Here is a 13,635-nt window from a genome sequence, read left to right as displayed (position 1 = left end):
GTGAGACAGTAAAACTGAAAACCAACTCTGCTGCTTTGTTGATTTTTGCTTTTTTCATTTCAGCCTGCTCATGTGACTGTGACATCAGTCAGAGCAATATGAACTCTTGACATCCAGTCACATTTACAGTCTCCTCCTATGACACCAACTGTGCCTGCAAATCATTTGTACCACACAGCATCTCCCAGTTATTCAGGACTCTCAGGCAGTGCCGGCTTTACCTGTGTTGGCGCTCTAGACAAAATTACTCCCTTGCGCCCTTCCATGCCTACCAGTTCCTTTTCAAGACTGGTGCATATGTTATAGAAATGTGACAAAACAGGAACAATGACATGAAATAATCATTTTTTAAATACGACATTTGGAACACATTTGATTCAAAACCCAGCTTTATGTCTGTTGACATTGTTACCAGACAAAGTGTCAAAACACAGACACCATGGTGCCATTTAGTGAGGATTATGGCATGGATAACCTTACAAAACTGTTAATCCTGCACTTTATTCACATTTAAAGACTGGATGAAGGTATTAATAAGATGGCAACTTTTGAATGGTTCGCATACTGAGTGGTTTCCAATCCCCTCTGATCCACCAGTGGGCTGTCAGCTCAATACACTAATAAGGTGAAAGAAAAACTCTATTGACCAAATCCCAATGTTTGTCGATTTCCAGGAAAACCTCTGTGTCACGTACACATAAGTTCAATGGCACAAAGCAAACGGGGCCAAAAAACAAGTAACAGCTGTGATATAATTTCAGCTTCATAGAAAACAGTGAAATCTTGTTGTTTTCAGGGGTGTCACACAATAGTAAAGAGTAGAGAAAGCTCAGCTATTTCAGATTTCCATCTCAGAAGAGAAAACTGTCCCCTCCAACTACTGCCCTTAAACTGGCAGTTAGCCCGACTGGTACTAGATGGCGCTGTTGTTTAGAGTTTGGCTTATGGCTAAGAAATACAGAAGCATGACATAATCATTGAATAAACCCATCAAATTTTTAGACCATCTTTCAGACCACTGTATTTCTTGAACCGGTGCAGTAATAACCACAGAAATGACCACAAGCCAGTTCAAATGACAGCCAGTTTCCTATTGGTAGTGCCTGTTAGAGTGATGTCATGGTCATTCTGTCTGTAGGTTCTTACAACTTACAACTGTTTATCAGCACACAAACCTGTAATTCTTCTGGTTTGCAAAGTTGTTGGTACATATAAGTCCATTACCCTCTGCACTAACAAAAATTGGGCTTTGAGTAAAAAAAGATGATTATATTTATTGTTATCCTTTAATGGCTGTCTTCATTATAAATCAAGACAATTTCCCCCCTATGTTTATGTCCAAATACAGCACTGACATTACAAATCAAATGCCTGTGGCATATTTTTCCATGCTAACACATTTTGGGATTTTGGTGCTGGGTTGTGAAGAAGCCATCATCTTCCTGTATATTTGAGGGGTGTTGAAGAGCTGGCTTCAGTAAAGCTGTGCCTGCCGCTGGCATAGACCCATCCGGCTAAGCAGCATCAAGATGTCCCAGTGAAACGCCTTCGTGAGGATGGCATAGAAAAATGGCTGGGCACAAGAGTTGAGAGGATAGAAGAGCACCAGCAGAACCTGGGGGGACAAACAGATCAGTCTATTAGAAGAATACAACATAATACAACATTATTGTCTACCACAGTGGAAAAATGTCTTTTGCTCACCAAGATATAAAATCAGCATAACATATAACAAAGTAATAACAACAGAACAACATCAGCTAATACAATACAGAGGACTACAAAACACTGACATAATTAAAAGCAAATACTGTGAAAACATTAATATTTGATATACTATAGAGCAGGTCGTGCAGGTTAGTTCATAAAGGTTAAATCAGTGATGCTGGATCGATGTAATATTTTTTGTCCTTAAAATGCTTGTGAGGCTGCATTCAGACACCTTTCACAAGCATTTCAAGTACAGTGCCATGAAATTATTCATCATTTTTCTGAAGCACCCCTGGAAAAACATCAAGGACCCCTGGTGGTCACCGGACACCACATTGAAAACTACTGTGCTGTGGCACCAGGCCTGAAGAGCTTGTGTGAGGGTCAAGAAGGCAGCTTTGCCTCGTGTATCTGTCTTCTGTACAAGGTCATATCATCAGCATATTAAAACAAACTAAAACCATACTCTTTTTGTATGAATTCATTGGTATATAAAGCGAATGGAAGAGGGGAAATAACATGATAAAAATGTGAATATGAACTCTAGAGGGAGTCAAACCTTTGAATCTGTGATGGTGATTAGTGGCCGGTGGAGGGTTGCAGACAAGCCGTAGAAGGAGATGGGTGCCAGACACAGGAAATTGGTGAAAATGAGAACAGCCATGCGCTTGGCCATGATGGCATCACGTCTGCTGGACTGGTGCTGGGGATTGTGCACCATACGGTAGATGTGGAGGTAGCACAAGCACACGACCATGAAAGCCAAGATGTTCAGCATTAGGATGGACACAACGTAGATCTGAGCAGCGGTTGTCTCGGTATCCATCGGTAAGCAGATGCTGACCTTCTGGTAACTGCTCACACCAACCACTGGCAGCAGAGCGAGGATCAAGCAAAGCAGCCAGCCAGCGAGCATCAACACAGCCGCATGGCGTAGTCGCAGTTTCCTCTCTGGCCTCATCGCAAAGAAGATGGCGTGCCAACGTTGAAGGGTAATTGCAGTTAATGTGTAAAGAGACAGCTCGCTGGCAAAAATGGATAACACCCCTGCAAGATTGCAGCCTGATCCTGTCTGCCAGGCAATGGCATAGTTGTAATACTGGGAGCGTGTGTAGAGGTCAACAGATGCAATGAGCAGCAAGTACACCCCCATGCATAAGTCTGCAAATGCCAAGTGACAGATGAGGAAACGGGTGACGGACAACTTGTAGCGGCTGGTCAGCAAGATGAACATCACTAGGAGGTTAGCCAGGATGGCAAACAGGCTAACCACCCAGACAGACACCCTCAGGAAACCTTGGCTCATCACATCTTCACATGGATTGAAGGCATCAGGCATGGGACTACAGAGGAGCTCAAGGCTGTCTGTATAAAGTTCATTGCACAGCGCAAAGTCAAAACCTTCATCAGGATGCTCTGTAGATAACTCCATGTCGAACAAGTCCTCATTTTCTTCTCCCAGAGAGCAAATGTAGTTGTTGTTGTTGTAGTAATGGTAGTGATAAGGGTTGTCAGAGGTTTGGGGAGCATGGCTGTCTACCAAATGCAAATTCTGATGGTAGATTTTGTGTCTCGTATGTCTCCGAGAAACCGTTGTGGAAGATTTCTGCATCCTGGTCAGGTTGCAAATAACTGCCTCAGTGTGTCTTGAAGGAAAGAAATGATTATTCATCAGACACTGAGAAATGATTCACTTTTGTTGTAGACATGATTGATCAGGGGCCATGGCTGCATAATATGCTCTTAAATCAGTTTTTAAAGATAGAGGAAGTGGAAACTCCACATCAAGAATAAAATCTACAATCTGAAACTTATCAGTTAATCAAATAATTGCATATTTTGATTCATTATTATCCAGGTAGAGTTCTGGACAAGATACACACACAATGCTGTGACTGGTCAGAAAATTAATTAGCCTGTTAACCATTCACTAAAACAGTCTTGATACATACCCAACCATAACCGGAACCTCAACCGAGGGAGGGCTATCTTGCCCAGAATTCCAGTGGGATTCATAGTAATGCCACCAGCACCGTCATCCCTACATCTTAAGGAACCATACAGGTGATTTTGAATGTTTGGCCTAATTCCTACAATTTACCTACATCTTACATTGCACAACTAACCTTTCTGCAAATCCTGTGACCGTACAAGAGATTTCACCTCATGTAATAATCAAAATCTCTTGATTTTCAAATTTGAATTTTTGGTTAAACCCCTACCTTATAATGTTCTACGTCTGTGGCTAACAAAGCCATTGCTGTCCATAAACCATGAAACTGACAACTGGCTGTGTAAAGCAAATGTTTCCCCACGGACTATCTTCCAGCAGACAGATCATGTCACTCCGCCCAATTTCAAGTCATCAAAACACAACAGTGCTGCTGCTTTTAGGAAAACTAATATGGACAACTTTATTATGGTGATGGAATACTGGTGTGAAGAAAGTTTGAAGTCTCTGAAAGTTCATTTTCATATCGTAGTGGAATGAATGGAAACCAATGGCTAGAGAAAAGGGAGGAAAAATGATATTAGAGTTCTAAAACACAACTGTTTGCATTTGGAAAAGACTAGCAGAAACGTGAGGTTTAAATATTTCTTGGATATTAGGCTAAACATGATGAATCACTGGTATGGTCCCTCAGTGTTGGTACTTTCTTGAAAAGAAAGTATGTCCAAGCATCCTACAGTGAATATAATATAACCAAAAGCGGACTGTAGAATTAACCACACACAACCACAATCTTTTATCTTCAGCTTTTGATGCATGTTTAGTTGAACACAAAGCAAGGGAAGATATTCAAAAGCTTGTTGTTTTTCCTTTATCCATTAGCAAGTCAGTTTGCAGTGAGTACACAGCACAGTGTTTCAGGCAACTCATAAATAATTGCTCAAGCAAATGAGACTTCCTGAAAATGTTAACATATGTACATCTGTTTTATGCTATGCTATTTTTCCCTTAAATATATTAAAAGCATTTGTAAATGTATACATATACATACATACATACACCAAGTGGCCATTTTATTAGGTCTGCCTGCTCAATCTAATCCAATCCAGTCCAGCTGTTGTGCTATAAAGTTTCCTTTCCTGCTTTCCTATAATGCTCAGCTTTTCTTTTTGTCACAGTAACAGAGGTGTTCATTCAATTCTATGTTTGGCATTGAGCTCATGGTTAGTGCTGCTGTTGGGCTGGACTGCATTTTATTGACAGTTGTTTCCAATATTCTGCCCCCCTAATGTATATATAAATAGGGAGGACAAAAAATTAGAAACACAACTAAATATAATGTAGTTAAGTACAAGACCTCTGCAAACTACAAACTCAATATTTTTTGTGTTCAATGGTGTATTAGGGCCTTTGGAGGGAGAAAAGAAATTCTAGAGCCAGGGGAAGGGGGGTAATATTCCAAGAAAAAAACCTGGATACTCGTGGAGATTAACACAGTAAATTTATGAGAAAAAACTCAGCAAACTCTTTTTTTAAAATTATTTTTATTTGTATATTTATTTATTTATGGTCAAGGAACCCAGACCCAAGACCTGGATTCAGCTAAGTGAAGCTATGTGATTCCTTGACCCAAAAAATGAACAAATAAATAAAGGAAAAAAATCTTTTTCCTCATCTATGTGACTAAATGATCTCTGAATTTTAAAGTTTTGTCCTCATAAATTTGCTTTAATTAATTTTAATAATTGCTTTAATCTCAGAGTATATCTGAAATGTTTTTTTGTTTTTTGTTTTTTGTTTTTTCGAGTGTTACCCCTCTTCCCCTGGCTCTGTAATTTTTTCTCCCTACAGTGGCTCTGAGTGTGTCAAATAACCAATAAGATAACCAACCATGTCTTTTAGTCTATTAGTGATGATGCATCTGAGCACTAAAAGTTTTGACTAAAATGGAGGCAACTGTGAAAATTTACAAAAAATTAACAAAAACAACAAAAGCAGTGTGGGCACTTTGATAAATAAAGACTAAATACCAGAGGGAAACAAGTAGCGCATGGGAAAATATTCTCAAGGGTTTCTATTCTCTTACTCACCCTCTCCATCTTTTGAGCTTTTGAAGGCCACAGCAATGGCTCGGGAAGGTCAAGTCAGCACTCTGTAAGTGCACAAAGGTTCTAAGTGGGGGTAGTTTTTTAAGGGTCCAGGTGTTTTTAGCTCGGAGTTTCTCAATGTTCTCCATTCCTATTGACGGCAAGGAGCGCACTCTGGTCTCTGAAAGGTCTCTGCAAAGACAGAGAGAGGGAAGCTGAATGCACAGCGACACAAGGCTGCGGCTGTTCCTGGCTCCTGGTTTGGGGCCTCAGTGTGTTTGGTTTTGGTTGAATTTGGATTCAACCTATTCAGTGAGACAAAAAAGACAAGGTGATTTTGGGGTTCTTTCAAGTTATTTTCTCTTAATACGTACAGGTAGAATTAGCACCAATTCCTGTTAACAAACACTGTACTCACTCACAATAATGTTGGGCCACAAATCACACCAGAAAAAGCGAATTCATCGATTTTTTCCAAGTCCACATTCCTGTGGAGATACCTGAGAAAAGAGAATAGATGAGAGCAGAGGAAAGTGCCAGTATATTGGAGTTCTGTTATTGATACTGCTTGTTTAAAAAACTGGTAACATTTTCACAAATAAGCCTAACTACTCTGTTGTTTCGCTCCATCACTAACTGACAGACAGCAAGTGATCCAACCTATAGGCAGTGCATGTTGCTGTGGTGTTGCTGTTTCCTGGGGAAAATCCTCCCATGCACAGGTAACACATTTTTTTTCTTTTCTTTTCTTTTCTTGTCTTTTTTTTTTGGAGCAAATAGAAGAGGAACTGGACAATACAGATGAAAACAACATCAAATACAGGAAGGCTGCACTCTTCTCTCCATATAAAGTATGTTATTTGTTTACATCATCATCATCAACACATTTCAGCAGTTTGCCTTCATCAGGGTGTCACAAGATTCATACGGAAGTTAAACAGAATTGGGTGTCAATAACTGGTGGTGGAGAATACTTTTTGACAATTATAAATGCTGGTGATGCCATGAAGATACCTACTGTCACACTGATACACCGACTGAGAACTGAATATAGAAATTTAAAAGACCCTGTGCTTTTTATAACATTGCAAACAAGATGCAGCATATTTTTATGGGTCAAAAATATTATTGGTCAAATGATTTTGCACCTTTTTGCTTTAAATTGTGTCAATGACTTTGAAAAAAATATATAAATCATAAAGATGTATAAATCGGAAAAAAAACATATTTTTAATGATGTAGCAAAGAAAGTGTTAATCACTGGGAGCCGAACAAGCAACATCATCAGTTATGGACACCTGGATCTATTTAACATCCGGATGAAACTGGGATGTTACGGCACCCTGATGAAGGCAAACTCCCAAAGCATACTGGCTGATCTAAATAAATGACAGTGTACATGACAGTACAGGACATGCTGTTTGATTGATGTTATCAGTGGGAGGTGCAGTGAGAAAACACCACAGCAGTGAGCGCTTAGCATCTAACATGGAGATACAAGGAAAAAGGACAATGCAATGATGGCTTAGCAACAAAGACAGAGGGGGCAAAAAAGAAAAGAAACAACAACGTAGGACCAGAGATGGACTTAAGGTGTGCATACACTTCCTCTAGTCTGCTCCCGTTGAAGGCGTAGCGCTCAATCTCTTTCAGCCCATTGCTATTCACCATTCTGCAAAAACAGCATTAATCAGGGATAAATCTGCAATACCTCCAGATCAATACAATATCTATCTCTATTCACTTCTGACAGTGACAGCAGGTTTACCTTCCTGTGGCTGTGCCATGACATATAACTTAGTTAAAGGCCCAATCTGCAATCTAAGTGATGCCACAGCTTTCAAAAAATGTCCAAGTCAACATGGACCGCGTTCCCAGTGCTGTCCCTGGACATTTGGTAACACATTCCCACTCCCAGGTCACCAAATACAGCCGCTTGGTCACACTCTTTTGGCATCTCATCCTGGCGCCAAAGGCACCCATCAGCATCAGGATGAGATAGATTTTCTTGTTTTCATCACATGTCACTTGGTTAAGGTTAGGAAAGGGTTCGGTTTAGGTATAAAACTACTTTGTTAAGGTTGGGGAAGGGTTAGGTTTAGGTATATAATCCACTTGGTTAAGGTTAGGAAAGGGTTCGGTTTAGGTTGCACACAAAAGGTCTCGTAAAAGTGCAACTTGAACTCAAAGGCCCTATGCCTTACCACCACCATGCTCTGTCACCATCCTCTGTCTCATACTGGCACAAAATAGAGCCTTTGGCTTCTAATGGGTGCCTTCTGTGTTGTGTATCAGATACCTTTGGTGTTTGCATCCGAAGCAAAAGGCACATGACCAAGCTGCAGTATTTGACAACCTGGGAATGAAAATGGGCTGCATGCTTTTTGTTTTGCTCCTGACATCCCCCCCCCTCCATGTTTTTGAAAGAAATCAAGTGAATCTGTTCAGGTTTTAAAGGGTTAAATGCTTGTGAAAAGCCCTTTTGCCTTTTCTTTTTTCTTGTTGTTGAACGAAATTAGATGAATTTTCCACAGGTTTCAAAGAGTTAAGTGAGTATAAAAAAAATTGTGAATGGTTGTGGAAGGCCCTATATCAAGTTCTGGACTACGTCACTAGTTAGTAAAGTAATATCAGCTAAAAACCAACATTTGAGATACAGAGGAAGCCAAGCAGCGCAGAACAAGTCCTTCTTACATGGTTAGAGCATTCTCAGATAGTCCATTGAAAGCGTTAGCAGGAATTACTTCTATGAAGATATTATCCGCAATCTCCCTGTAGAGACGATATGGACATGAAATATTTTGAACCACAGAGTAAAGTTCAAAGACTTTTGGAAAACAAATGCAATGTGCTACAAGGTTATGGTACATTGTCAAATGCTACATACAAAATAAACTCCTCCTGGCTGGAGTGAACAAACTGCAGGGCTGGAAATATGGTGAGACCTGTGTTGAAAATACCACTGCATCAAAAAAAAAAAAAAAAAAACATTAGTTAGAAATAATGGTACTTTTAACTGGAACTAATGTGCAAATAGCATGATAGACATGACATGATAGAGTGACACAGACAACAGAAAAAAAAACAAAAAAAAAAACAAAGCAGATTTCACTTACAGATATTTTAAATTTGGCAGATCCATAAATGCCTCTGGGTCAATGTGTGACAGTGCTTTGATATTTCTTATTTCTCTGTTGGGCACACACACACGCAGGCACGCAGGCACACGCACGCGCACGCGCACACACACACACACACACACACACACACACACACACATAAAGTGTTTTCACTTGTAAAGTTTCAAGGTACTGGGTTCCAGTAGCACAGTGAGGCAAGTAATGTTTTGTTTGTTTGTTTGTTTGTTTGTTTGGAATCCACTTACTTTTTTCTCTGATTTCAGCACAGGACATTATAAGACTAGCCATTATCTTTCCATAAAGTGTAATAAAAGCCCTCTTAGATTGTGCCATATGCAGCATGCAACTGTATTTTGTTGTAAAATAGCCCATAGGAAGCATGTTATTATGTCATCCAAAGGGGAATTAAAGGGACAGTTCACCCAATCTGAAAAATGTGATATTATTGTTATTGTATGATATTATCATTTCAGTTTTCAGATTTTGCTTCCAAGATCACTTCTGTCTATTCCCTGATCTGAGCTACTGTGTAGGACAGTAGTGGCTCTATCCTCCTCTTATTGTTACTGAGTGCTGGATACTGGCTGGATGCTCCAAATGCTGTTAGCATCCTGACAGTGACGTGGACTTGGGCTAACATTATTAAAATTACCTAATCTTCTCAAATTGTTAAATAAACAAAGTATGATGATATGTAGCAGAATGTTTACAGCCTGAAATGGCATAAAAATCTCTGTACAATGGTAAAGCTATAATAAGCTAAAATAAGACCCTTATAAATCTTGCATAAGCTGCTTATTAACATTAATAAGTGTTAATAAGACAATATATATTAATAATTGCATCATAAACATGTTTATTGGGTTATGAGACATTTATAAGCACTCATCAGAAACATATGGGTATTAATAAAATGTTAATAAGTTTCTTAGAATTATCAACAATAACATTACAAACAAATTTACTGAGTTCAACTAACCTGCCTATTAAAGCTTTGTTAAACCTTTACTGAGGTTTTGTTGTTGTAGTTGTTGTTGCTTTATTATGGTTAAAATAACTTTAGTATTCATTTATTAGCAGTTGAAGACCTCTCTAATATAAATCAAGTTTTTATTCTTGTTAATACGCCCATGTGGAGTTTAACTTATTAACAGTTAACAAGGCCTAACCTTGACCGCATGTAGTGTGCAGTCCAGATGTGGGAGTTGTCAAAAGTGTAGTTAAGTGTAAAATAAAGGATTTATTAACCCTAATAACCTTAGTTCTAACTTTAGATCTAGTCACTGTAAACAAGCTATAGTTACTTGTTAATAAGTGTGTAATGCAGGATTATTAACCATAATAATTATTATTCTTTATTTAGATCCGGTAGCTGAAAAAAAAAAAAGGAATATTAGCTGGGGAGAAGTCCAGCTCAATGGCAGGAGGCTAACAGTTAGCATTTGGAGCATCCAGCCAGTATTTCAGCACTGAGGGGAAGGGAAATAATTTTCCTAAGTGGGTGAACTAGCCCTTTAAAAATGATGCTCCTCTATGCCTTACAGCAGTACTAGGGACTAAAGTTTTATACTCATCATTTGACTTTCAAGACACCCAACAACCCCCCACCCTTCTTGGTATCTGTTTGTGCCTGGACGTGGCTCCGTGGCTGGTGTGACACTCATGAGTGACAGCGGCAGCATAATGGAGACCCTCTCCAAGGGGGACTCCACCACACCAGTGCTGATGGTGGTGCTCATCAAGTGGCTGCATTTGAATCCCAATCAACCCACAGCGCTGAAAGGCTACTAACATGTGGATCAACCAGGCCAGGCTGTAGAAAGAATGCCTCTCAAGAAGCCCTACAGTCTCATCATCAAAGACGTAGCTGGGGGAAAAAATCAGACACCAAAAACTTCATGTTAAATGCAGACTGTTGTCATTTTTAAATCATTAAAATTATATATTTACAAGTGTATATTTACAAAATTGCATATTTATAAGTGTATATTTACATACAGATGAGGTGAGGTTTTGTTGTCAATTTGCCTGGGAACAACTGAATAAACTGACAATTGACACACACACACACACACACATATATATATGTGTATATGTGTATATATATGTATATATATATATAAATATAAATATATATATATATATATATATATATATATATATATATATATATATATATATATATATATATATATATCACATAGCTATATCCTGATTTTTAAAGAATTAGGCTTTTCTTCTTGGTCAGTACATTACATTATCAGATGCATCACTGTTATAATGATAATGCTTACATTCCAATTGATGACCATATATTTTTTTTTTTTTTTGCGTAAGTATGTACAAAACTCCACATACAACACAGAGAATGTTCAGTCAATTAAAAATAATATGGACATTTATGCATGACAATATTCACAGGAATTTTTATTTTATTTATTTATAAAATAGGCACACAGGCTGAAGATGCCAAAATCACACTATAGTCAAAGAAAACTTACATGTGTGAAATGTTGACCAAGTTGGCAAAGGCATCTTGAGGAATGGACCAGAGTCTGGTCTCCATAAGCCACCTGCAATGGGAAGAAACAGAAATTGTTTAGCGATAATAAAATAATGATTTGTCAACACTTTTTTGGCAACTTACACCTCTTCTGTGCTGGCATGGAAACTGGGCATGACTTCAAGTCCAAAGCATGAAACACTGTGAGTGTCCCGTTCACACTGGCAGTGAGCTGGACAAAATTCCAGATGAGTCATCTCAGCACTTGTGATGAAGATGAAAATCAGGTGATAAAAATGGGGATTCATTGCAAAACACAGTGTGAGTGCAGAGATGCTGCCTCCCGGGTGATGCAGAGCGCAGTGAGAGAGACTGGGCTGCCCTGGACTTTTCACACCAACGTCAAGCTAGCCTGAAAAACTAGGACATCTGGTCACGACCTTCAAAATAAAACCCTTAGTGATGAACTTATTCCAATGTTTTTTGAGCAATGCCAAGAATTTATTGAAGGAACAACTTGCAGTTAATGATTATATGCAAGATGTATACATGGTTATGAGAAGCCGGCTAGGTCCAAACTGCATACTTCACCTGCACATACATACACTATATTACCAAAAGTATTCGCTCACCTGCCTTTACTCATACTATGAACTGAAGTGCCATCCCATTCCTAACCCATAGAGTTCAATATGATGTCGGTCCACCTTTTGCAGCTATTACAGCTTCAACTCTTCTGGGAAGACTGTCCACAAGGTTGAGGAGAGTGTTTATAGGAATTTTTGACCATTCTTCCAAAAGCGCATTGGTGAGGTCACACACTGATGTTGGTCGAGAAGGCCTGGCTCTCAGTCTCCGCTCTAATTCATCCCAAAGGTGTTCTATCGGGTTCAGGTCAGGACTCTGTGCAGGCCAGTCAAGTTCATCCACACCAGACTCTGTCATCCATGTCTTTATGGACCTTGCTTTGTGCACTGGTGCACAGTCATGTTGGAAGAGGAAGGGGCCCGCTCCAAACTGTTCCCACAAGGTTGGGAGCATGGAATTGTCCAAAATGTTTTGGTATCCTGAAGCATTCAAAGTTCCTTTCACTGGAACTAAGGGGCCAAGCCCAGCTCCTGAAAAACAACCCCACACCATAATTCCTCCTCCACCAAATTTCACAGTCGGCACAATGCAGTCTGAAATGTACCGTTCTCCTGGCAACCTCCAAACCCAGACTCGTCCATCAGATTGCCAGATGGAAAAGCGTGATTCATCACTCCAGAGAACGCGTCTCCACTGCTCTAGAGGCCAGTGGCGGCGTGCTTTACACCATTGCATCCGACGCTTTGCATTGCACTTGGTGATGTGTGGCTTGGCTGCAGCTGCTCGGCCATGGAAACCCATTCCATGAAGCTCTCTGCGTACTGTACTTGGGCTAATCTGAAGGTCACATGAAGTTTGTAGCTCTGTAGCAATTGACTGTGCAGAAAGTCGGCGACCTCTTTGCACTATGCGCTTCAGCATCCGCTGACCCCTCTCCGTCACTTTACGTGGCCTACCACTTCGTGGCTGAGTTGCTGTTGTTCCCAAACGCTTCCATTTTGTTATAATAGAGCTGACAGTTGACTGTGGAATATTTAGGAGCGAGGAAATTTCACGACTGGATTTGTTGCACAGGTGGCATCCTATGACAGTTCCACGCTGGAATTCACTGAGCTCCTGAGAGCGGCCCATTCTTTCACAAATGTCTTGTTTCACAGTCTGCATGCCTGAGTGCTTGATTTTATACACCTGTGGCCAGGCCAAGTGATTAGGACACCTGATTCTGATCATTTGAATGGGTGAGCGAATACTTTTGGTAATATAGTGTATATACCAGTCCTAAGCACTTGCACACACATGCAGTCTGTCAGGAATTTACATAAATATATACACATGCATATACATATAGATGTGTTTTTGGCAGAGCTGTTGCATTGAACTGCATTAGACTGGACAGGTGGACCTGATAAAGTAGACACTGTGTGTGTGTATGTATATGTACATGCACATGTTTATATAAGACACCATAGAGCAAGCAGCAGCATCCATCAGTGGCTCGCAATTTGAGCACAGAAACATCATCATGCTCATTTAATTTAGTGCAAAGAAGAAGCTGCTGAACTGACGAACAGGTAGGGTTTGTGTGTTTGTGTGCACCCTAGTCACCCCTGGAGGAATAAACAGAGCAGCAGATTAACTTTGAGGAAGTATGAGCAG

General features: G+C 39.8%; 1 protein-coding gene across 1 annotated transcript; it reads right to left on the bottom strand.

Moving 5' to 3' along the window:
- Positions 1-1,344: 1,344 nt before the first annotated feature.
- On the bottom strand, positions 1,345-12,030 carry LOC115354166 (thyrotropin receptor-like). The gene is made up of 11 exons (XM_030044399.1): positions 12,024-12,030; positions 11,390-11,461; positions 10,681-10,755; positions 8,865-8,939; positions 8,636-8,710; positions 8,443-8,520; positions 7,352-7,420; positions 6,171-6,248; positions 5,752-5,940; positions 2,270-3,356; positions 1,345-1,615 (listed from the first exon to the last, which is right to left on the bottom strand). The coding sequence occupies exons 2-11, from the start codon at positions 11,452-11,454 to the stop codon at positions 1,475-1,477; spliced, it is 1,932 nt and encodes a 643-aa protein (XP_029900259.1). The 5' UTR covers positions 11,455-11,461; positions 12,024-12,030; the 3' UTR covers positions 1,345-1,474.
- Positions 12,031-13,635: the final 1,605 nt, after the last annotated feature.

The sequence above is a fragment of the Myripristis murdjan genome, chromosome 22 (genome assembly GCF_902150065.1).
Source record: "Myripristis murdjan chromosome 22, fMyrMur1.1, whole genome shotgun sequence".
Taxonomy (NCBI): Eukaryota; Metazoa; Chordata; class Actinopteri; order Holocentriformes; family Holocentridae; genus Myripristis; species Myripristis murdjan.
The sequence above is the reverse complement of the archived record's forward strand: the minus strand, read 5'-3'. Positions and strand labels throughout refer to the sequence as shown.

What these genes read in the sequence shown, in the direction of transcription:
- LOC115354166 (XM_030044399.1), bottom strand. Translation starts at nt 11,454, where the DNA reads ATGGAGACCAGACTCTGGTCCATTCCTCAAGATGCCTTTGCCAACTTG. An exon ending in TTGGTCAACATTTCACACAT is followed by an intron (nt 10,756 to 11,389) that starts GTAAGTTTTCTT and finishes TTTTTCCCCCAG; the next exon opens with CTACGTCTTTGATGATGAGA. An exon ending in TCTGAGAATGCTCTAACCAT is followed by an intron (nt 7,421 to 8,442) that starts GTAAGAAGGACT and finishes CTGTTTTTGCAG; the next exon opens with AATGGTGAATAGCAATGGGC.